Source organism: Arachis stenosperma, chromosome 1 (assembly GCF_014773155.1).
Source record: "Arachis stenosperma cultivar V10309 chromosome 1, arast.V10309.gnm1.PFL2, whole genome shotgun sequence".
Taxonomy (NCBI): Eukaryota; Viridiplantae; Streptophyta; class Magnoliopsida; order Fabales; family Fabaceae; genus Arachis; species Arachis stenosperma.
This window is the reverse complement of record NC_080377.1, coordinates 124,816,132-124,842,242: the sequence shown is the minus strand read 5'-3', so window position 1 is coordinate 124,842,242 and position 26,111 is coordinate 124,816,132. Positions and strand designations below refer to the sequence as shown.

The window sequence follows — 26,111 nt, the reverse complement described above, 5'->3', positions numbered from 1 at the left end:
ATGCAGATCAGGTACCGTGGTCGTCAGAAGTGGTGAGGCTGTTTGTGTCTTTGGATCCGCCTAAACAGAATCGTTAACACTGAGTTGGTGGGGGGAGAAGAAGGTAGCTGAGTGGGGAGGTTTCAGTCGTTCTTGGTGGTGGAGATAGGAAGGGATGGTGCGATTGCGACCGAGGGGGGAGTAACAAGATGCGATTGCAACGGAGGGGAAGGGGAGGAAGAGGGTGAGATCGCGACGGAGGGAAAACGGGAGAAATAGAGTGCGATTGCAACGGAAGGGCAGGGGAGGAAGAGAGCGGCAATAATAGTAGTTAACCAAATACTGAGTGTGCAGCTAATTCAAACGATTAACTTAATTGTATGCATTTTAAAAATCGTAAAAATGTCCTCCTATTTTATATAAAATTGCAGAAAGCCCCCATAAAAAGAAGCGTATTTCATTTTTGCGCTCCCTAGCTGACCGGTACGCCAAACTCCTAAATGGCGTTTGGATGCGCTAACACCACCCGTGTACCGAATCCGTCCCCTACTAAGAAATAGAGTTTCTCTTCTGATATATAGAGACTCAATTACTATTAAAGTAAAAAGAGAAGGAGGGTTCTTCACGTGGATCAAGATTGAGAGTCTCTCTAAACAGAAACTTGTAACAACCAATAAAATCATGCCATGTGATAATAATTTATAATTAATTTATTAATAATTATAATAATTTATTATATTAAATATTTATATATCTATTTAATTAATTGTTTATATTAATTATTTAATAATTAGTTATATTAAATTATAATTAATATATTAATAATTATGCTAAATCAATATTAAATATTATTTATATTGTTATATTAAATCATAATTAATTAAATTTATTTTACATAAAAAATAAATTTAATTTTTACATATTATAAAATATTTTTTAGTTGGATTATTTATTTTTATTTATAAAATTTAAAATATTAACAAAATTTAAATTATTTATTTTAATATTTTATAATATTGAATTATTTTGACTTTATAAATTTAAATAATATTATTATAAAAAAATAATAATTATATTAATTTTAATTATTTTAATTAATTAATTAATTAAGTAGGACCACAATAGGGATTAAAATTAGTTCATTCTAATGGAGAAGAGAGAGATTCTTTGAGTTCCTATTTATTGTTTATGACGCAAAAGCTGATGTAGAGTTACTTTTTATGACAGATGGGCCATAAATAGGGATTGGAATGAATTTCCTACTGGAGATGGTCTAAATCTACCGTATCATAATTTTGAATTTAAATTAAAATTAAATTTTAATTTACACATATAGGATATATCTAATTATCCATATGCCATAAAAAATAACTATAATTTTTTGTTGATGATATGAATAATTATTAAAAAATAAATATAATTAAATAATTATATAAAATATTTTATATAGTAAATTGATCAAAATTAAACTCTTAATACAGAATTTTTGTTGTACTCCGAGAATTATTCTTCCGTGTAATAAAATTAGGGCAATGCTACTGTGCTGAAGAAGAAATCTTTCAGTAGGTAAAGAAATGCGTTGGCGATTATAGTTGGTGAACGCGTGTTAGTGTTGACACTGTACGCACTGACTGTATATGATGTTTTGCAGTGGTTGCAAACAGTGCTCCACCTAATAATGTTTGTGTAATCCGTAATCCCATATTAACAATGATTATTTGGATTATAAATTTTTAATTATTATAACAACTGAGTTGATTTTATTGTTGGAATTGGGCTTTTTTATAGGTAAAAAGATTGGGCTGATTGGAAGTCATTGGATTGAAATTATTCAAAAATAATCAATTAATTTGACAATAAAACTTCTTCTTTTTCCTAATTTTGTTTCTTTTTTCTTTATACACTGATGTCCCTATAAAGTACCAAAAAATAAAATAAAAATTTTATAAAAAATAATAACAATAATAACAACTTTTTATTTTTTTTCCTTCTTGTTTTTATTTTTTTAATTAAATAATAATAAAAACAAATCTTTAGAACATGAAGTACCTTTTTAAACATAAAATTACACTCGCATAAAAATTTAGTATAAATATATTATGTTGTCTCCTTCATTTCAAAAACATACGATCATGATTCGGATTGTGTCGCTGTAATAAATTAATTTTTTATAGTCAAATTGCATGTCTCAGAGTACTTTAACATTATGTTTGGTTTAAAAGAAAATAAAAAATTAAAAAAATGAGTGAAAAATTTTATTTTTTTTGTTTGAATACTAAAGAAAATAAGAAAAAATTGATATGAGTCTCACTAATTTTTTTTATTACAAGCAAAAAAACAAGAAAAATAATATTATCTTATATGTATTTACAATATTATTCATAATTCTATTATTATTAATAATTATCAATATAAATTTAGTTTTAATAGTTTTAATATATTATTATAATAGAGTTCATATTTAAACATTATATATGTATTAGATAAATAATTTAAATTAAATATATAAAATTATAATATTTTATAATATTTATAGAATGCAATAAAATATCAATAAATAAAAATATTTATATTTTATTTTATTATAAAAGTATTAATATAATTTTATATTATTATAATTTTTTTTATTTTTTTTTATTTTTTCTTCTCTTATTTTTCTTTTATTTTCTTTCCTATATCCAAACAAAACCTAATAAACGCAGATATTTTGTGATGTGTATTTAAAAAAAATTCTATGGTGTGGATTGGGAAAACATCCATACATATAAATGGTGAAGTGTGTATACCAAGCAGTAACGCATGGCTTTGTTCTTCTGACTCGCATGGAGAACTGCAAACACAAAATGCTGCCATTGTAGGTTGACACAAATGTTGTCATAGTATAAAATATTATATACACATAAGATAAAATTACGTTAATACTCTTATAATAAAATAAAATATAAGTATTTTTATTTATTTATGTTTTATTGCATTCTATGAATATTATAAAATATTATAATTTTATATATTTAATTTAAATTATTTATCTAATATATATATAATGTTTAAATATAAATCTCTATTATAATAATATATTAAAACTAAAAATACATAAAAAATAATATTTTTTTCCTTATTTTTTTGCTTGTAATGGAAAAAAAATTTAGTGAGACCCATATCAAAATTTTTTTTCTATTTTCTTTAGTATTTAAACAAAAAAATTTTTCACTCATTTTTTTATTTTTTTATTTTCTTTTAAACCAAACATAGTGTTAAAGTGTTCCGAGACGGTCACAAAAAAAAAAGTATTTTGAGACATGCAATCTGAGTATAAAAAATTAATATATTACAGCTACACAAACCGAATTATGATCGTATGTTCTTGAAATGAAAGAGACAATATAATATATTTATGCTAAATTTTTATGTGAGTGTAATTTTATATTTAAAAAAGTACTTCATGTTCTAAAGATTTGTTTTTATTATTATTTAATTAAAAAATAAAAACAAGAAGGAAAAAAAAACAAAAAATTGTTATTATTGTTATTATTTTTGATAAAGTTTTTATTTTATTTTTGGTACTCTATAGGGACATCAGTCCATAAAGAAAAAAAAAACAAAATTAGGAAAAAAAAGAGAAATTTTATTGTATTATTATTGGATAATTTCAATCCAATGACTTCCAATCAGCCCAATCCATCTACATATAAAAAAGCCCAATTCCAACAATAAAATCAACCCAGTTGTTATAATAATTAAAAATCTATAACCCCAATAATCATTGTTAATATGGAATTACACAAACATTATTTGGTGGAGTACTGTCTGTAATCACTGCAAAACATCATATACGATTAGCGCGTGCAGTGCCAACATCAACACGTGTCCACCAACTACAATTACCAACGCATTTCTTTACCTGTTGAAAGATTTCCTCTTCAGCACAGTAGCATTGCCCATAAAATTATGCATGAAGCATGTGAATTCTGTGCATATAGAGTATGAAAGCTAAACTCGATCAACTATGACGTCGAGAATTGGAGTGTTCATAGTAAAAGACAAAAAAATCGTCAGGCTCTTTCTACCCCTGCCCTCATGCAAGACGACCTCAAGAAGTTCGCCGTTGATAAAGCCGTCGAGTACGTCAAGTCCGGCATAGTCCTTGGCCTTGGCACTGGCTCCACTGCTGCTTCGTCGTTGCCAAGCTCGGTCATCTCCTCTTCACTGGTCAACTCTCCAACGTCATCGGTGTCTCTATCTCCAAGCGCATTAAGGAACAGGCACGTTCTCTCGGAATCCTGTTCTCTGTCCTCGACGGCAATTCCCGCTGAGGTGGACCCGACCTCAACTTTTTCAAAGGCCGCAGCCGCTCTTCCCTGGTGGAGGACACCTTCGACAAGTTCATTGTGGTGGTCGATGAAACAAAGCTCGTGTCAGGACTCGGACGAGCGACCTTACGATGCCGATGGAGGTGGTGTAATTTTGCGAAAAGTATAAGCTAGTTCAGTTTTAAGAGTTGTTCAAGAAAGAAGGAGTGGTGGAGCACGAACTGTTTTTAACAATTACAAAAATATATTAAAAAAATATTCATTTAATATAAAAAAAGATCATAATACTTAACAAAAGAAATGTCAACATTATAATGTTTAGCAGACGAAACATTCATATATATCAATTTACTTTTGTTAAGACGGTTTTGAAATCTAATCCATTAAAAAATTGACAAAAATTAATTGGATTCTAATTGATTTCCTAGCAGAACTCTTATCCAATATTAAAGAAAAATATTTTAGAAAATAATGATATAATGATATAATTGTTTAATTCTTAATTTTAATTTTCTTAATGAGTATATAAATGGCTAGAGCCATAGAATAGAGGCCGAATATTGTTACTTTTTAATGAATAATATTACGTATTTATTATATACTATTTTTAAATTATTTTTACATTAAAAAATTATCATATTCTAATAATAAAAGTGGAACAGATTTGAAAAAATCACATAAAAAGGTGACATCGTAAAATTTAGAGAAAATGATAAAACGATTCTGACTTTTTGTTTCGTAGATATTTAAATTTCTGAAAATTTAAAAATACATTTAAATCTTTGATTGATCCGTAAATCTAATTAGTCCAATTTAAAAATTCTTTTACGTGTGCATCCGTATCAGCCAAGTCAGTATATCGGGAGTAGTTATGTTGAGTCTGTTAGACTCAAGTAAATATAAGAGATCAATATATTCATATTTTAAAAAGGTCAAAAATTTAAATATATTTTTAAATCTTTAAAAACTTAAAAAAGTCAAGGATCAATATAAGACTTGTTTGAACGTGATTCTCGAAAAAAAAAATTTAAATAATATTTTTTGAAAAATCTTTTATAAAAATAAAAATAATTTTATATTTGAATATCTCATATAAATTTTTTTATTTATCAATTATATTTAGATAAAATAAAATAAAAATATTTTTTATTTATTTATTATGTAAAAAATATTAATTTTTTTAAATAAATTTTTTTAAAAATATAAATTGTAACTTCTTCTCAAAAAGATATTTTTTAATATTTTTACTTTTATTATTAGAAATTTGATAAACACAATATAAAATAAAAAAAAATTATTAAATTTTTAATGACGCTCAAACAACCATATACTCTAATTAGTTATCAGTTATCACCTTAGGTACCCTTCCTTTTAACTTGCAGAATGATGATCGCTCCTATGTCATCACTCATGAGTGTTGTTTCGCGTTGTTTAATCGTTACTCATCCCTTTTTGACGCCGTTCTATTCTCTTTCTCAGTCCCCGCTTAATTCTTTTCAAAGCAACACTTGATGGCACCTATCCACAAATAAACGACATACCACTGCTTTATTAATTTCCTCTGTTTCAATTAAATCAATTAATGCAGCACATTCTTAAATCAATAATGCATTTCTAGGCGAAATCATACCAAATTTATGTTAAAAGATATACCGATAAATGTTTCAGAACAAAAAGTATAATAATATGGAAGGAAATGATTCAGAGTAGAGATGCGAATGTAAAAGATAAGTTTGAAAAAGAGGAGGCCCCACTTCAAAGGATAGAACTTTGAAGGAGTTTCGATCTGGTCAAAAACTAAGAGGGACCCATTAAAAGTGAAGAAAAGTGCTTCAAAACTGCACAAAACATGAACAACCATCTGCATTATTCTGATCTTTTCATCATTCACTTCCTCCTCACACCACACCACCTAAACCCTTTCTCCCCTTTAATCTTGGCTTCTATGCAGTGTACAAAAGCTACACGTTAAAACCAATCTATTTTTCTACTTTGACTCGCCTAATCTTACTTTTTTTCTTAATTAATGAAAGTTCTATACGAGGCTAGTTCTAGTGTAATATTTTTTGGAAAAAAAAAAGTAAAAAAAAAAAGTAGCATGGAAAATGAGTTGTAGTGGTATAAGAAACAAAAATGACGCAGGGCAGACGCAATAAGTTGTTAGGTTTGTGTAGTAATAAGAATGCGTCCAAACACTGGACATTGGGCACTATTATTGTTATGAATGAAGGCGCATGTGATGTGTGTGTCTCCGTCCTCATCAACTTAACTGCCCGTCAAATCCGAAAGCATTAAAAGAATAGGGATTAAACGTTACCTGGATTGATAGTAGATGCACGTTTATTAGGCTGTACAGTGCAAGACAAAATATAATGTATAAAATATAGTAATTAATATTGGATCCCTGGCGACGAATAGAGTGTTCTCCATCCCAGCATTAATTGGTGTGCTCGCAGTCGGAGACTCACTCCACTCCTCCATGATCCAGGTGAGTGCCGAATTACAGTTATAGTAGGCACCACTCAGCAGGGCAGGATCCAATACACTATTTACTAAGGTGAGGGTGGAGAGCATAGAGGTAGGTATTCACTGTTTTGATTAGATTGAAATGGACGGATGAGATGACGATGATGATTAATCATGAACCCAGGGTGAGAGTCGGGCCCACCCTCATTTGAAAAGACTAGACGCTTATTGGCAACATAGGTGGCAAAGTGTCAACGCCGTTGGATTTTCAAAATACTAGTACTGGTAATAAAGTAGTTAACTTGTCCCTGTCAACAACCACGCTCTTCTCTTACGCTTCCTCCTCTTAAACGCCCTTCTTTCTGACACTGCTCTTCCCTTCCCCTCCACCGTCTCCACTTTTCATTATGCCTTACAAACTCCAGTGTTGTAAATCGGATTTGTCAAAATAAATGTTTAACTATATAACAAAATATAAGATTTCATGTTTTAGTAGTTTTATACAAAGGCTTAATTGAGTCATTGAGATAAGAAGCAAGACAAGGTTGATTTTTGGTTGTGGTAGGAGGAGGGGGGAGGGGTTGTTTTGGATGGAATATTTCTTGAATAATATTTCACATATACTAAAAATAAATTAAATTTATACACAAATATTAAATATATAATAATTAATTTTATTGGCTAATTTTAATGTAGTATTTTTAAATTATACGGAAGGAGTATAATGATATCAGGTCTTAACCGTTTACACAGTGAACCCCCTCGTGTGCTCCTAAACGAGTTTTGATGTAGTTGGGATGAAGAATGAAGGGAAATGTATCGGGTTGCGGATGGTGATGATGAATGGTGTGGCCCATCCAAGCTAGTCTTAATAACGATGATTTGTGAGAATTATGAAAATTTTATTGCTGTTTGCAAGATATAAACACATATATAGGAGAGCATTTAGCATCCCAGTAACTTGACTTGAATGTAGTAGTATAAATAAAGTAAAGAAAGTAAAATTGGCATTGTTGTATAATAATATTAGTAAAAGGGGAGGGGGGGGAGGTCACATAAGAGAGCAACTAGAAGTATTCTCATCGCTGAAAAAATGGGTGTAAGGGTCGGGAGGAGGGTATGTGTAAGGAGGAAGAGGAGGAGGGTACATGTAATTGACTGCAGGGGGAGGCCTTGCATACATCATTGGTTGGAATCTCTCATTCCCTCCCACTGGAATTGCCATTGCCCTTTGTTGTTGTTGTTGTTGTGCGTTCATCATAGCTGCCATATATTGTTGCTGTTGATAAGGGTTTCCCGCCATCATATCTGGGATACCTGGCCCTGAGCCTGAGGGTCCAGCAGGGAGGCCTTGAACGGCTCCCATGTTGGGGGGCCCACCCATACCCATACCCATACCCATGCCCGTGCCCGTGCCCATGCCCATGCCCATTGGAGGCCGACCGCCTTGGAAATTCATTCCTTGAACACCACCTCCACCACCTCCCCCTCCTCCCATTGGATTTCCCTTTTTACCCCCGTTCCCATTGTTACCATTCTTACTCCCCTCGCCGTTATTTCCCATTTTACCCTCCGCCATCGCTGCACCACCTCCATTGTTTTGTTTACCCCCTTGATTCTGATGATTGTTCCCTCCTCCTCCCTTCTTTGCTCCATTATTATTGCCTTGAACCTGAACAGCCACCGGCCCACCACCACCACCACCAGCAGCGGCGCCGCCGCCCCCCTTGGGAGCATTCATGAACTGTGGATGACTCCCATTATTCATCATGATGGGTCCTGGGGGTTGCTTCATCTTGTTGGGAGGAGGAAGCGCGTCCATGTCATCGTCAAATTCGTCGTCGTCATAGTCCTCATCATCCTCATCAAACTCATCGTCTAATTCGTCATCCGTGAAATCCTCCTCGTCTTCAGGCATGACGAACTTAGCAGCCTTACCAGCGTTTGGGTTCTGATGAGGGGAAGGCTTCATATCCTTGAATTGAGGAAGCTTCAGATCTTGGAATCCTTTCATCTGCTGAAGTTGCTGAAGCTGCTGCTGCAGCTGCTGTTGTCTCTGAATCTGCTGCTGTAGCTGTTGTTGCTGCTGTTGCTGCTGTTGATGGGGATTTGCTCCTTGCTGAGCACCACCACCACCACCCCCTTTGGGTGGATGCTGGTTGTTTCCTCCACCCTTTTGGTTCTGCTGACCCTTGTTGTTGCTTCCTCCTCCACCTCCACCACCGCCACCTTTGACGTCGATTTGCATTTTGTTGAAGTGGTTGGGGAGATGGCTGTTCTGGTTTTGGTTGTTGTTAGGCTTGGGTGCAGCACAGAGCTCGGCATATTTGCCTGATTTTGAAAGCTTCTTGATGAGAACGTTGGGGTCCACATTCCCTGAAACCGTCACCTTCCCCTGCTCTGCATCTATCTCAGTCGTAAACACCCCTGATAAATATCATTCAACCTCTCAGATTCATCATATTTTTCTTTTTTCCTCTTCTCAGCTATAATAAATGAAAACCACAACTTTTTCTTTTCTTTTATATGAATCAATGTGTAAGTAGCATAAGAGAAGAGTAATACCATCAATTTTCTGCAGGATTTTCTTCACTTTCTGTTTGCACCCATCACAGTGTATGTTCACTTTAAGAACACATTTCTGCATGCACAAGCAATCCCAACAGCATACAACAACTTAAGAAAAGGAAAAACTTCTACTTTATCAGAAATGTACAAAGTACAAACTACAGGGCAAATAAACCACACCAATTAACAAGTGCATAAATGCTTCTAAATTAACCATTGAAATTATCTTTTTGTAAAAACAAAGACAGAGGCTTTAAACATGAACAAGTACCTGTATCTTCAAAAATTCTTCTTTACTACTCATTCTTTACACCGCCAAAAGGTTACAACTTGTAACAATGAAGGGAGAATAGAAGATGGAAAAGGTGGTAATAGATCTGAGGAAATGACAAAAAACAGAGTGAACAAGCAAGAGAGTTTCTTCCTTGATATGATTGCAATAGAGACCAAACAAGAGAAAAGAGAAAGAAGGGAGGGGGGAATGAAAATGGGTGTGAGGTCTCTGAGTAGGGACAGTGTGGCTAAACGGAAAAGGTTCAGACTTTGGAGAGAGAGAGAGAGAGAAAAACAGAGTTCAAAGAGAGTGGAGAGTCATTGGGAGAAAGGGAGAGAATGGTGGTTCAAAGCTTTAGCTCTATGTTTAGTGGCTTTATTTATTGGTATTTTTCACAGCATACATCTACTGAGGGAGGAGAAGGACAGTTTATTATTATTATTATTTTGTGATTTTGTGATATTTAAGTTTGTAAAAAAGTGAGAAATTAACCGTGGCCATGTGGGGCGTTTGGCTTGGCTAAGAATCTAGCTTCTCACTCTCAGTCTGATGTGGGGATGCCCCCAAAAATCATAAATGGCAGTGAGGAGGGAAAGAGAGTAAGAGACTAGTATCTCATGTGAGATTTCCTTTTATTTTCTCACACCAATTATTTAACTTCTTTAATTCTCTCTTAATAATGAGTAGTACTAACTAAACAAATATTATCAAGTATGAGATATGAATAATAACTCTGTCAGAATATTATTGTTATTTAAGCCCAAATTGGGTTGGTACAATTTAATAACGCTAGTTTATTAGGCAATGGCTGACTTGTAATTAGGCCATTTATAGGACTGGTTTTTGGTACATCTTTAAACACCTCAGTCCTCACTAGTGATTAGTGAGTTGAGCACATAGCATATTAGCAGCATATCGAGAAATGAAGCTGAATCAGCCTCCAAATTTCTCTCGCTACTCCTACCCTACCATTTCTTTCTCCAAACGGGATGATGTCAAAAATATGGTCCCCCAAGTCATCAGTAATAAAAATAAAACTGTCATTTAGAAATGCAAGTGCACGTTTTTATTCATTCCAATCGGATACAATAATTCTTTACTGTTGCTCACTCCTATTATTTAATCCACCTAACAAATGATCTCCTATTTTTAGCAAAATAGAGAAATGTATTATCCATAGTAGGAGCAAATACCTGCCTCAATCGAAACAATGTCACGCCCTTTTTTAAATAGTTTATTTGTTTCAGACAGAAAGGATTAAATTTTATTGAAATTAAAAATAACAAAAATATTTAGTTTGTTTTCATGTGTATTCTTCTTTGCAGTTTGGTGTATAAATTCATTAAATTGTAATTGAGAAATTGAGATGCCATGATTTCATAGAATTTATAATTTCTCAAATAACTATATATAATTGCAATTGAGACCTAGTGTAATAAATGTCCACATACCAACCATAAAGGAAAATTCCTAAATATGTTATACTTTTGTCATACATATTGATGTTATGTGTGTAACTGTGCACATAGTTACATGAAAACCTCATAGTAAAAAAATACTACAATATAGCGAACGTGTTTTATTTTAGTTGAGTATGATTCAAATTAATTTTTTCTAACTATGATTTATAGTTTCCTTAAACCGACGTGTGCTGTAGAAGAATACAGATTCATATTGGTGCTTATTACGATTTGACACTTCTGAAATACCAAATATATGATTCGTGAGCGTTTGTACTGATGATGATTAATATCATTATCACCAACATTACGTAGACAGCAGCACTCAATATACTTTGAAGCAACATTAAATACTCGAGGCATGGTAGTTCCACATTTACTAATGCACTACATCATTATCAAACAGTATACAATTTGGAATAACATCCATTATCTGCTCTTTTGTCTACATCCTACACTCTAATTTCTCCATCTTTCTGGTTTTCTAAAAAATAATAATGAAAAATATTAATCTACAACTAAACAATTAAAACATCAACTACAAAAATAAAATGATGAGAGAAAAAAAAAACATGTGGGGTTGTGAAGATGTACGCTGTAAATTTTAATTGTTCCCTCATTTTTAGTTACTATTTTGCTATCTAAACAAAATTCTAGAATTGATCTAATAAAGTAAAAAAAATTCCATTTTTAAATTATCTCCTAAATTTTAATATTAGGATAATCATCTGCACACTTAGTGAATTGACCATATAATCATTGTTAACTATGCATGAGTAAATCGAATAAAAAGAAATAATTATTCAATTAAAAATAATCAACATAATCATCTGCATATCTATTGAATTGAATATTCGACATATCCATTGTTTATATTGTTTAATATTTTTATCGTCTACCTATACTTTTCCTTTTAGTTATCAAATTAGCATTTCACAAAAAAATTTATGAATTTAATATCAATTCAAGTTTATATAATTTATAAATTTATCTTAACAACAAAAAAGGAATTTTGTCATCATATAAAATTTTTAATAGATTTAATTTTGATTTTTATCCATTTTTACAAAAAAAAATGATAATTTTTTATAAAATAAATAAGTAACTTTGATTTTTTATTCCGTTTTTTATGAGAGAACACGACTCTTTTATCATTGTTATTGTCAACTCATAACAAAGATTCTTACGCGTCACACTAAAATAATGAGTTGGTTGTTATTTTAAGAGAGATTGTTTCTTAACTATATAGTTCAAGGTTTGTTGTTGGAAATTTTCATTTCTTGAGAAAACTAATTAGGGAAACTTCAATGTAAGAGATGGAAGCTTAAGAGAGACGTGTACTATTATTATTACTTTTTATTTATTTATTTTTTTTATATTTTTTGAAAAAGTTTAATGTTTCTACTTTCTTCATATTTTGATTGACATTGCATGAGAAATGCTACTGCATTTCGATAGAAACCGCAGAGAAATGAAATACTCTTCTCTAATTTTTTATTTTTATAAAAAATTAACTTGATGACGACAACAATATAACCAAGTAGAAAGAAACAGTGAGTAATTTCTAAAAGAATTTTAATATCATTTGCTTGAAAGATGAACTAAGCCATGATGACCACTACTTGCGTGTTTGAAGTTTGAAGGGCAAATTGTGAAGGTATTTACAGTAACATATATGGGGAATGAGTAGTTGTTTGGGTATGAATTAAAATATGACGGTTAAGAGAGATATATGGAATCTAAGAGCGGAGAAGGCGAAAATTAAAATATTGTATAATTAAATATAATATTATATATTTGATAATAAATATAACTATAATTAATTTTTTTAATTTAAAAAATTAATAAATACTTGTCAAATAAAAGAATTATCTCAGTTTTTATTATTTTTTTATAATTTTTTATGGTTTTATATCTAATAAAATATAAAATTATATATTTTAAATATTTTATTAATTAATTTACTTTATTAAGTATTTATGTGACGATAAATTATATTTTTATGTTTTATATCATTAAGAAATATGACATAAAATAATATAAGTTAATTGTACTAATAATTTTGTTATATGTATTTAAAATATATTAAAATATTTTTATATAATAATAGGGTAAAAATTAATTAAAAAAGAATAAAAAAATGACTAAATAAAATTAGAAAAAAATAATATTATTATAAATAATATTAAAGTATTTTTATGTGATTATAAATGTTAAAATTAATTTTAAGAAAAAAATGTAAAAAAAATCTGAATTAAATAAAAAATATAAATAATATAAATATATGTAGAAAAATTTAAATCCTAAATAAAGAATAATAACTCTTTTTTTTTTTACTAAAAATAGAGAGACTCGAATCCGTAACTTTTTAATTGAGTATAGAGAGACTATATGCCATTTAAATTATAGCTCATTGACAAGAATAATAACTTTTTTTACTATCACTACATTATTAAATTTTATTCTATACAAGATATCTATTATAATAGTATAAGAGCTTTTAAAATTTGTTGAGGGGAGGGGGGGGGGGGCAAGACCACAATTTGCTCCCCTTTGAATTCGTCTCTGATAAGGCAGGATTTGAATCCCACACTTATTTAAACGGATAGTGAGCTGACCACTCGATTAATCCAAGTTAATTAGTCAGATTATTTAGTTTGCACATATTTATCATGGCAAAAAATAATTTATGAACCACTAAATATTTGTATATATTCTTAAAATTTTTAATATTCAAGTATAGTCTATATATATGGCAAGTGCTTTGCGCCTTGTTTTTGATGATTAAATGCTTAAACATGGATTGTCGCTCGTTGATGGAGTGCCTAATAATAATAATAATGAAGAACTGACACAAATCTTCCGAGTAAGAACAAATTTGCCAACTTTGTTCTATGATCTACAAAGGATGGCCTAATAAGCCTAAAAGAAGACAGTTGTGAATGCTATTCCAGAAGGAGAAAGTTTGATTTAACTACGCATTATCGATGCTTTTAGTTTGATTATAATTATTATTGTGGCAGATAAAGTAAAAACCGCTGCATATGGGACTACCAGAAATTATGACACTTTTTTCTTTGTGTTGGTGCCTAACTTGTGTGAAATGAAATTTGAGTTGCTGCTGCTGTGGTCACGTTTTTTGGGCTCTCAAAAAAGTAACAAAGACTTATAGGACATTGCATATGTAATTGAAGGTAATGTAACAAATAATAAAGCAAAGGGTGATTAAATCATGCTTGCCCTACTTTAACAGCAATTAGGTGGGAGAAAGCAACCGAAAAACTAGCTAGCAGCTACCACACTCTGCATATATCACGTTCAAGGTCTCTTGTTTTTTTCTTCAATTTGTTACGTTGATATTTTTTTCCCAATTCAACTTCATGTTTCCATTCTTAAAAGACTAAATTGTGATCAAGAACTTGTGGTTTTGTCCTTTTTTGTTTACTTCTCTTTATCTCTTTGAACATGGCACTTTACCCATCAAAGGACTACTAATTATTTAAATTGCTTGAAAAAAAGGAACCATTGCTAATTGGTATTTCTTGGACTTTAGTCTAAATAAAGAGACTTTAGAATTAATATTTTTTTTGTTTGCGCCAGGATATCCATTCGACCGAAAATCTAACGACTAATTCCTTAGTTACAGAGGTACAAAGTAGAAGACCCTTCTAAACAAATAAGCTCTACTTTACAGATCAATACCCTAAAATTTTGTTTAGATTATTATACGAGCAATTGAAAGTTTTGGTTTTTATTTCATTAATCAGTGACATAATAATAATAATAATAATGCAACTACTTCTGTGTTTGATGGGACTTATTTTTTCTGGCCACAAACATTACCAAAACCCAATTCACCCTCAAAGAAAATACGGAACTTTGGTACACATGATTGTGACGGGGAGTTATGATATTGTGGATGATGGATGATGTATAATTGAAGGTTGAAGGGAATGATGGGTAATTTTGCAAGTGAGTTTACTGCTAGGCCCGTCCATATATGGGATATGATTTTTACAGAATCTGTCACCAAAGGGTTTCCATTAGAGAATGACTTGGGCAGCCATGCAAAGAAATTACTATTTTTGTGGAGGGCTTCACATGAGCAACCACATGGTCTATGGACAGTGATTGATGAAAATTTGAGAGAATGGAAATTGGGGAGGGAAGGGTATGTACTTATGAGGCTCACCTAGAACTATACAAGAGTACACTTCTAGTTGTATCTCACACATGGCCCCCCTTTTTTTCTATAGGTTTAGATTTTAGTATGGTATGGGAAATTAATAATTGAGTGTAGGCATTGAGAAGTTTTGACCACAAGGGAAAGTTTTTATTCTTGTACTATTCATGTTCAACCCTTTCTTCTACTAACTTGTAAGTTAGAAACTTAGATACAACACATCATCATGCACTACATACTTTAATTATTGCCATTATTCTAAACAGTGAAATACAAATATAAAAGAAAGAAAGGAGGTGGTAACTGGTAAAGGGTAGCTAGTTAGCCTGCAATTCAAGGACAAATGAATATGAAGATGCTTCCTTTTCTTTTGTCTGTATATTCAGGCCTTTTGTTTGTGTTTGTGAGGAGGGTCTTGGACTTGGACTCCAACTCGGTTAACTTTCTTCGGAAAAGGTAGCAAAAGATACCAAACTATGTTGAGTCGGTGTCTTCAGATTATGAAGAACTTGGTTGGCATTGTACCTTACCCTGTTTATTGGTTTTTCACTTTTTTTTTTTTTTTTCGCTTTGGTTCAACCAAAAGAAAAAGGTTCAAGAGATTCAACTCATTCAAGAACTCGTGTATATATTCAAAAGTGTTGGTACTTGGTACCTCCATTGCTTTTAAGATAGGACCTAACGGCTTGTACTAGCAGCAAAGCCTCTTATGGATTAGCATTGAGGCAAATCTCTCAAAAAAATTGTTCTATAAAAGAATATGGAAAAAATAAAGAACTAAATAAAAGGAGTACATGCATGGGAGTGTTGATGTGCAGAGATTTAAGCATTACTATTACTCTTACTATTATTAATATCTTTGGTCAACTTTGTTCTCATAGTATTCCTGACCTACTCGTTTGCTGATGTAACAGTTTGAATGACCAAATTGATGAAGGTGAGAATGCAGAATAAAAATGAAAATAAGTCCATTTCATATGGCTCTTTTTTGGGTTGATCCTATTACTCATGATTTGCCATTTGAAAAAAAAATAATAATAATAAATCTAAAGTTATGACTGGTGAAACAAGAAACATAGACACAGTTTGAAAACAGAAAATCTCCATCGCTTAGATATTAAGTATGATTAAGGGTCAAACACGCTGTTCATGTTTGAACAATTTAGGAGAGTAAATGATTGGAACTCCAAGTCTCCCCTGCAATAGCAAAATGGAATAGTTCACAGGAAAACAGTTCCAAATAAATAAAACAAGAGGGCACAAAAGAAAGAAGTTTGGTGGGTTTTACTTTACATTACTACATGTTCATTTGTTCAAAAGTTGATGTCTGAAAACCACCTCTTCATGCTTTGAAGGTTCTGATTTGACACTTACGTAAAGGGTGCCTTGTATATCAATCTTACCGAAGCCTCTTTCTTGATGAAAAGAAGATAAAGAACCTCCAAAACATAGAATATCTTCTTTTTCTTTACACTCACGAGATAATAAACCAACTGCTTCAGCAAACATCTTTAAGATCACAAGTTCTATATTTTTATGCCTACCAAATATGATATGCATGAAGGAAGAAAGAAAATTCAACACCATATATATGCTTACAACAAGCCTTTCAAACATAGGTTAGGAATAAGAAGCTTCACCTTCATTCAGATTCTAGGCATTTCAGTGACCAAACCAGGATTTCTATACACACGATCCTCTCTCAAATATCACTCACAAATCAAAGAACTAAGAAAACACGATGGCATGAACAATATTCTCAATGACGGGAAAATCACATATTATCTAACTTCCTTTTCATGGAATTACATATGAACTATGAACAGATTATTGACCGCAATTTACAAATAAGAAAAAAGAAAAAAAAGAACTATATATTACCTGACTGCAATTCATAATACTATATATATTATGATAAAAATACCATGCAATTCAACTTCACATTGAAGAGAAAGATGTCATTTGTCATCATTGTTTATCTTGATTTCCATGAGCTCCTCAATAGGTTGGCGGCATATTGGGCACTTATTGGATTGAAGCCGTAATGCTTTTGCACACTCGCTGCACATACACTGGTAAAATACAACATATGTCATATGATGTGGAATAATGAATAATATAGCAAAATGAATATTTAAAACAAAATATAAACATGGTGATGTGGAATAACCACTGTATCAGTATGTATGGATTTCTACCAAACAATTACTACATACCCTGCTGCTGGGAAGAAAGAGAAGCATTAGAGATAAACTTCTGCAATACCATACATATCCGCTAGCATATAACAGTCTTATACGATTTTAAATAACACAGATGATCAGATGGCAATAAGATATAAGATATATATGAAATTGAGGTTATGAGCCTATAAGATCACAAGCAACCAATTTAGTCTTCTAGAAATATTGAAACATCAAGAATGATCTTGATTTTCCATAAGAGATTTTTTCTTTTCAACATGCAGACAATAGTAAGGTTTGTGTTCATGAACCATCATCCCTCATACATCATATCCATACAAATGCTTAAGATGTACTTTTTCCAAGAAACTGAGTATCAGCACTATATATATATATATATATATATATATATATATATATATATATATATATAAGTAGGTTTGACATGAAATCATACCATATGTCGGCAAGGTAAGACAGCAGTGTCCTTTGGTTCGGTCATGCATATTACACACTCCTTCCCAGGATCATTATCATCAAAATCTGCAGCTGTTGAGCCACTTCCTATTCCATATAACTCTCTCAACTCATAACGAACTCCATCAATCCAGAGAATCTGCCTAATTACTTTTACCTCGAAAGGACCAATACCGTTGCTTTTCACTAACACAGCTTGAGTTATTTGCATGTGAGGAGATGCATCAATTGTGGAACCATCAGAAGTTTCATCTTCTGAAGTTCTCATACTTGTTTCAGCACATATTACAAGGGGAAACAGATCTTCTTCAGGTGAGGGCTTTGCAAGATCCTCTAACTCAAAGAAACCAAGGTCAATGCCCGTTCCAGGAGGCTGACAAAATTTCCGGCCAACTCCCTTTTGAAAGGGGAATGAGATCGGCGCAAATGCATCAGGATATAGTGGAATAAACCTACACTTTTCTTCTTCTTTGGCTAAGTAGTAGATAGTAAATCTGCCAATTATAAATGAAAGAAAAATTGAGGTTAGACAAATAAAAGTATCATACAAAATTGATATGCATTCGAATTTAACATTCTATTCTAAGTACAATCATATCAAAGTAATTAATCAATTTGATAGCAGTTCTAATAGCCCATATATTTTACTGTCAAATAATGTGTTCATCGGCATGCAAATTTGTTTGAAAAACCAACGAATGCAATATTGTCAAATAAATTGCTCTTAATCAAAGCATATGCAATGCAGAGTCATAATATGAATGTTGTCATTTAGTCCTTCACATATATGATGGTCCATACATAAGCAAATTGTTCATGTACTAACTTTCGACCTCAACAGCAAAAATGCAAAGATTTCTTGGATCAATGTTAACAAAACAAAGCAAAAGCATTTTACACGTTTCTAGTTAATCCGACCAATAAGATAAACACCAACCAGTTGCCTCAATTCTCCAGCATGAGCTATAAGTTAAATCAATCACGATTCAATGTGCTCTTTAGAGTTCAAGCACAGACGAAAATCTCAGAGAAAGGAATGAAAAGTAGGCAGATTATTTTAATAGACTTCAAATTTGTTGCAATAGGAATTGTTGCACAAAGGGCCATTAAGGGTGTGTTTGTGAGTTAAATTTATGATTTACAGTTCAAAGTTCAAACCCTCCCCTTCCCTCTCTTCCAGTCCAATGCCTCAGGTTACAAACACAAAAAGCTCTTAGTACTAGTTTCATAGCCAACAGATCTTAACAAATATATACAAAAGCCTAAGAAGATTGAAAGGCATAATAATGAAGTAGTGAATCGAATAGGGAAAAAGATAGGGTTGTACCTGCCATCAAAGAGGGCATCAAAAACGAAAGAAACCAAGTGGTGATCAGGGTTGAGCTCGTCAATCTCAAGGCGCAAAGTATCTTTATGCAAGTTCACGTCGTTCCTAATCTTCTTAGTGGTTTGATGGTCGACATAGGGCGGTGGAGCTGCGGCGGCGGCAGCAGCAACGGGGGGGCGAACAGGGGCCCAGGCGGGAGCACCCTGATTTGCATAGTAAGGGTGGTAGTGAAGGCGATTGGCATAGTTAGGAGCGTTGGTGGTGGCGGCGGCGGCGGTAGGGGTGGTGTAGCCATTTGAATAATAGAAGGAATGGGTCTGAGGAGGAGGAGCAGGAGGCAGAGGATGGGTACCGACGTAGGGAGTGGTGGAAGGGTTGGTTGGGGGAAAGTAATAGCCTTGCGGCGGTGGGGGCTGAGAAGGCGGCGGCGGCGGTGGAAGCTGCGGAGGATGAGCATCAGAAGAGTAGTAGTACGGAGGAGGAAAAGGTGGTGGGTAATTGTTTCTTCTTCTTCTGTTACTGTTACTGTTGGTGTTGCTCCAAGAGATTCCCATTCTTGAAGAAGAAGAAGAAGAAGATGATGATGATGAATCTCACCTCCGGATCCGATGATTCTTACAAATTTCAATTTCAATGCTTTGACATTTTTCTTTCTTCAGTAAACCATATTCCATTACCTTTCCCATTTTAGTTTAGCCATTTATATATTTTATATTTTTCATACAAAAATAAATTCTTGACTTTTACATTTATAGGTCAAAATAGCAAGCAAGTCTTGAAGAATGAAGAGTCGTCAATTTGTAATAGTTGATTTCAGAAAAATTAGAGTGCGATTGTTCTAGAATAATTCTGTGTAGCATTATAATATTTTAGGAACAATGTTACATGTCTAAATTTTGTTATGAATTAAGTTTAATTAAATTAAACAATAAAATTTAAAATAATAATTTTAACTAATTTTAACAAAAAGATTTTTGTAGTATTATTCATATTTTAAGACATATAAACATTCCAATTATCGTGTTATTCGATTTTATTTTATTTTAGTTTTACTTGTTTTTCGGCCATTAACTACTTCTACTTCTATTGTTGGAAGTTGGAACCATACAATAGGTGCGGTTTGAAACAATATTCGTTAGTTTAAATTCTAAAAATAATAATTTTTTATATGAATATATATGAAAATATTTTAGACAAAGTAAATTAATAAATTAATTGATCAATATTTTGTTTTATTAGTACTCCTAGTTAAGTCCATTCATCATGGGTTATGGGCACATTGACTCAATTTTATTGCACCATTTTCTTGATGTGCCTAAGTACATTATTATATGAGATTTAATTTTTTATTAGATTCGCAATGTGAGAGCAAAATAATTTTATGCTCTTAAATAGTAGTAATATATAATTATAGGGATAGCATACCAAAAAAATTAGCATAAGAGAAACAAGAAGAGAAAAAGAATACTTATACAAAAAATTAAGCAAATCAAACAAAAAAAATTATTGTTCAAGGAGTGTTAAAGATATAACTATTTATATTGTTTTTTTCTATTAGCTTAAGTTTTTAGGATAAATAATATCATGATATGATATTAAAGTTTTATTTTTAAAAGATCTAGAGTTCGATTCTTATTAAATTTTAAAAATAAAAAAAATAGCATAAGACAAATAAAAAGAGAAAAAAAGTCCTATACAAAAATCAAACAAATTCAAAAGAGGCTTATGCTTAAAGAAAAGACTATCAGCTTAAGTTTTTGGGTTGAGTGATTCTACAATAATACAAAACATAATTGATAGTTATTGTAATAGGCATTCCCATATTATAATTTGACACTTAGATACATTTGTATTGATTAATAATTTACTATTATGTAGCATTTCAAGAATGAAGAGCTTTTGTTGATTATCAATTTTATCATAATCTCTTAGGAGCACATATTTCAGAGAAGAACAAAAACAAAAGAAAAGAACAATTTACTGCTATCTACTACATCATCTCTCTCAGCCTATCTAATTGTGTTATGAACAATTTTCATTATGTAATAAAACACCACTTATCAAAGGAAGAAAGAAGAAGAGAGACATAGGATTAATATCAAAAGCCAAAGAAACAGAAAATGTCACTTCCAAATCATTGCAAACTCAAACTTTCAGAAAACAACCCGGATTCAAATTCAGAATCAGCACAAATCTGGCCTTGTTCTTTTGCGAACCGATACGCAGCCTCTCTGATGATCCCTGAAGATTCTGATATCAGAAGAATCCCTGAGATCCTCAAGACTAATGTACTGTTGTTTCCCCATCCTCAAGGAATCACAGCCTGTGTCATGGATCCAAATATAAGGGTGACAAGTTTCATCATAGTGATACAACAAGTTCTTCAAGCTGCCACCATTCCCACCACTAGGCATATATGCCTTATATATGCTTCTACACTTCATTCTCTTGGATGATCCTGGCTTCAATGTGTGAATCTTCTTTAGTATTGATCCCACCCTTATTTGCAGCTCCACTGGCTTATCACTAAAGTTCCATATCCTTGTCCCGGTTCGAGAGCCTCGAGTATGGTCACGACAGCTGTCAAAGCAGCCGCCGAAAGATACAAGGCGAAATCCTTGCACTTTGTCCATGATGGACCTGACCTGCTTCTTGTTCTTTGTCATCAGTTTCCAAGAACTATGGTATTTGTAATAAAGTTGAGTTCTTTGGTGAATCTAGCAGTTACAGGCTTTCTTGTGGCTCACTCAAAAGGGCATGGTGAGTGTTGTGAGGATATATGATCATAAAATGACATAAAATAGAATGTACAGAGTATCACTTAGAAGTCTCAAAATGACAAGAATATTGTTTAGCCCTTCCATCAAGGAATTGGTAGGGTCCCTTAAACCCCAAGATTCAGCAATTGGAAAGCAGAAAAGTAATGTTGTAGCGGTTAGTTTTATAAAATTGCTTATGGGGTGGCCCTTTTTCCCTTTGTTTCTGTGGAATAAAAGAGAGCTAGCTATGGCCCTGTTGTCACCAATAAAATTGAAAAAAGGCATTCAAAGATTCATGATTAGGTCTCATCTTTATCAATAAATCATAATGGGTTGCTTTTGGTTCAATTTAAGATGAATATATAAATAACCTTGCCCTGAATAGGAAATGTTTTCCTTTTTTTTTTGTGTGATTTTATTCATTTATTTTTTTTTACACTTCATTCCATTGTGTTGGATGGAACGTAACCATAACGGGTTACTGGTTAGTGTTAGTTGCTGTCTCTGACAAAAATGTTCAAATTATGTCATTTTAACATTACAAAGATGAACATTATTTATCTACAGTTTTTCATTATTATTATTTATTGTCTTGAGAAATATACAGTTAAAAGAATTTGCTTGACAACTCATGGGAAAAAGTACAAACAGAAAGAATCAGATTGTATGAAATATCCTCATCTTGATTATATTATTAAGCATTTCTGTAACATCCTGCATTACTATTGTTGAAATTTACAAGTAGAACAATTAGCCAACACCAAAAAATTGTGAAAAGAAAAAGGAGAAAGTAAATAATAAACTTTGAAAGAATTTATGCACAGATTTTACTTCTGTTGATTGCCATTGGCCTGATCTGATATTATGAGAGGCTGATTAAGATCTGCAGATGAATCAGCGGCTAACTGTTGCAAGGTACCGGTGCCTTCTATGTCTATATCTTGATTCTCTTCACATTCAGCTAAGGCTTTATCTAAAGCTGACTTGGCTACTCTGGTAACACATATCATCAGAATCACTGCACACAACCCAAATAGGAGTATTAATAAAACTATTCTTCCTCTTATCAACTACTGCTTTTCCAAGCTCAAGAAATGTATTCATTGTGATCTATATAGTTAACTACAGATCCTCTAATCAAATGCTTCATTGCTATTTGTACCATGTAATCAAATGCTTCATTCCTGACAGAACTTATCAGAGCCCCAAAAAACACTGTTGGAAACTCAAAACAACTCAAACATAAACCTTCATAGTCTTTATTTAAGTTGGGTAACCATGTAACTTACCAGATATTACAAGGCTTAATATGATGAGAGCCTGCAAACAAAAGAGAAAGAAAGAGGCATATGTTATAAGTATTGAAATTGATAGTATGACTATGAGGTAAATAGCCATCTATTTGATCCAGTATAGAATGTTGAAAGATTTCAGCTTCTAAGGAAACTTAGACATTCATCAATAAGAAAAATATGAAGCAAGATAAAACAATCTTTTGAAGGCTAAAGCACAGCATGTCTTACCCAATGAGTCTTTGATAACGCACCCCAACCATGCGTGACATCAGATATATCCTTCAAGGTTGTTCCAACATATACAAGTGCCAGTGTTAATGGCTGCAATGGTAACAATTAAAATTATTAAATGTTTTAATATACTGCTTAACCAGAATACCATCTACTATATGAAGCTAAGAATGCCTAAACCTCAGTTTATTTGCAAACAAAGTCAGAACTAATGCAGATGAACTTATTCATATATGAAATTTACCAATGCAGGTATGCAAACAACATAATGCTATGTTTCGACTATAGTATCTAAAACTTCATTGCAAGAATATGTCTATGGATCAGGGGTGAAGAAGTTACCATCATTCCTAACCAGGAGGCTAGTGTGTATTCCCCTAATGAAACAGGAGTCACAGAGAGCAGGTAATTTAGCATGCCAAATGGTAGCCATGGTACAAGCCTAAGAAGTAACACAATCTGTATACAGAATACACTAAGCATGAATAAAAACCTTAAGAACACTGTTAATTCATGATATTAAAAGCTTGCAGTCCACAAACCTTAAAGCCAGATCTTTGAATTGCTATTGCCACATTTCTAAACTTGGGATAATCATTCAACCTAGAGATAACTAGTGAATTCCCAACCTACACAAGTGGATACGATAAGTATACGAATAAAGGAAACAAATTAAAGAGCAACTGAATCTTGAACTAATCAAGATACTATAAAATGCAAAAAATTGAAAACTTACTGTTCTACCAAGAAGAAACGCAACTGCAGCACCAATTGTTGCACCAATAGAGTCAGCAAGAAAGCCTATTGTAAACCCAAAGAGATACCCACCACCAACCTGAATATCAAGCATGGTGACTGAAGCATCTTTTTTGACATTCCTTGTTCCAATTGCTTAAAATGTTTATAATGTGAAGGTAGCAAAGATTCTTACAGTTAGCACAGAAGGTGGAACAGACAAGATAGTTAAGGGAACGTAAGCAGCTACCCTGAGATGAGAATCAGCAAAGAAAACATGATGAGCTGCATAAATTCATTCACGAAACGAAGATAATCATAAACTTGACTTACAGAGCAAGTGGACCCCATGGCCCAAGATCACGATCAACCCATATCAAGAAATCTTTCAAAAGCTGCAGAACAAAGAGTGAAAAGGTTTAAACTTTCTATGTACCCAGAATTGTTGGATAGTTTTTCATGATAGCTAAATCCAAAGAACAGAAGAAGAAGCGGGAAGATGAACCTTTTCAACTGGAGAAGTCAAACAAGAAGCAACAGCAGATGCAACAATGAGAACCACAACTGTGATGCTAAGAGCGTAGGCCCACGTGAATCTCATCTCCCAAAACTCTAATCAAAATAAAATACTTGGTTACTTTCTTTTCTCTTCAGACGAAAATTCTTTATTCAATGCTATGTTTCTTTTTGGAAGGAACAAAATACAAATATATCAAATCGAAATTAAAACGTTCATATTAAATGTCAGTTTTACAACTTAATGCTTTGCAAAATACTACTACTTTTTTAAAATACTTAATTATTAAGATTACTTATTATATTTATAGAACTAAACTACAAATTATTATGAGAAAAATGTGTCTCTCGAGTTAGGCCCATTTTTGCATTTTGATACCTTTATACAAGTAAATAAAGTAAATTTTCTTTTTCGTACTTAATAAAGTAAATTTTATTGTCACAAATATAGTACAATTTACGCCATAAATTAATATGACTTAATTATTTATCGACCCATTTATTTTTTCAGTTTACATTTATATTCATATGCAAAATTGTTTTTAATCAACGGTTTTGTTTTTGTCAAGGTCGATGATATTTTTGAGTAGTTTTGGTCGTTATAAGTTTTCAGCTTAACGTCCGGATTTTCGTCCAAAAATGACAGAAACCTATAATTTAGGCCCACAGTTGTTTCACCCCAACCCAATATCCAATATTGAAAACAAAAACGACATGGTTAATGACCGCCTCACAGCCGAAAGGAAGGAATGTACTTAGAGTTAATATTTAAATTGGCCTCTGAAATTTGACTCCCGATTTAATTTAGCCTTTACGGTTTCAATTAATTCTAATTGTATCTTAAAATTTTGATGTGCACATCAAATTGGTCCTTCTGGCATTTTCCGTCACTGAAAAGCTGACCTGTCAATTTTGGTTGACACCTGACACCCTTGCAGTTAGATGACATGGCAAAATGTTTGAAGACATCAATTTAACCCCTAAAAATTTTAAATAAAACGTAGAAGTCCCAATTTTCCCAAATTGCAAGAGTGTCTCCAAGAATTGAAAAGAATGTTGGGAAGTAGCAGCCAAGGTTCAGGTAGCTCTAGTAGAGCTCGTTCGCATGGTGGTTGGGTGAAGAACGCACACCGTGACAAAGGTGGAAAGGTTCCACATTGGTGCGGTTGTGGGTTGCGTCCTATTCTTCGGTGGTCCGGGACGGATTCCAATCCAGAAAGACCATTCTATGGATGCTATAACTATAATGTGAGTTGGTTGAATTGTTGCAAGTTGATTGTGTGTCTTATTTCTCAAATACTTGTTGGTTTTGTAGTTGTTCTTCCTCTCAATTTTTTTTTTGGATTTT

The 26,111-nt window shown here is 32.3% G+C and overlaps 4 protein-coding genes across 4 annotated transcripts; all 4 read right to left on the bottom strand.

The window, feature by feature from the left end:
* Positions 1-7,716: 7,716 nt before the first annotated feature.
* LOC130970464 (heavy metal-associated isoprenylated plant protein 32-like) lies at positions 7,717-9,984 on the bottom strand. Its single transcript, XM_057896597.1, has 3 exons — positions 9,595-9,984; positions 9,321-9,396; positions 7,717-9,182 (listed from the first exon to the last, which is right to left on the bottom strand). The coding sequence occupies exons 1-3, from the start codon at positions 9,625-9,627 to the stop codon at positions 7,807-7,809; spliced, it is 1,485 nt and encodes a 494-aa protein (XP_057752580.1). The 5' UTR covers positions 9,628-9,984; the 3' UTR covers positions 7,717-7,806.
* Positions 9,985-17,019: 7,035 nt separating this feature from the next.
* LOC130941093 (probable E3 ubiquitin-protein ligase LUL4) lies at positions 17,020-19,916 on the bottom strand. Its single transcript, XM_057869486.1, has 3 exons — positions 19,228-19,916; positions 17,881-18,394; positions 17,020-17,312 (listed from the first exon to the last, which is right to left on the bottom strand). The coding sequence occupies exons 1-3, from the start codon at positions 19,779-19,781 to the stop codon at positions 17,199-17,201; spliced, it is 1,182 nt and encodes a 393-aa protein (XP_057725469.1). The 5' UTR covers positions 19,782-19,916; the 3' UTR covers positions 17,020-17,198.
* Positions 19,917-21,173: 1,257 nt separating this feature from the next.
* LOC130941103 (uncharacterized) lies at positions 21,174-22,051 on the bottom strand. Its single transcript, XM_057869497.1, has one exon. It carries the CDS (start codon positions 21,891-21,893, stop codon positions 21,411-21,413), a length of 483 nt encoding a protein of 160 aa, XP_057725480.1. The 5' UTR covers positions 21,894-22,051; the 3' UTR covers positions 21,174-21,410.
* Positions 22,052-22,666: 615 nt separating this feature from the next.
* Positions 22,667-24,949, bottom strand: LOC130940932 (uncharacterized). The gene is made up of 9 exons (XM_057869222.1): positions 24,753-24,949; positions 24,581-24,642; positions 24,444-24,498; positions 24,249-24,347; positions 24,055-24,141; positions 23,855-23,971; positions 23,510-23,602; positions 23,276-23,306; positions 22,667-23,004 (listed from the first exon to the last, which is right to left on the bottom strand). Exons 1-9 carry the CDS (start codon positions 24,846-24,848, stop codon positions 22,814-22,816), a joined length of 831 nt encoding a protein of 276 aa, XP_057725205.1. The 5' UTR covers positions 24,849-24,949; the 3' UTR covers positions 22,667-22,813.
* Between the last annotated feature and the right edge of the window lie 1,162 nt (positions 24,950-26,111).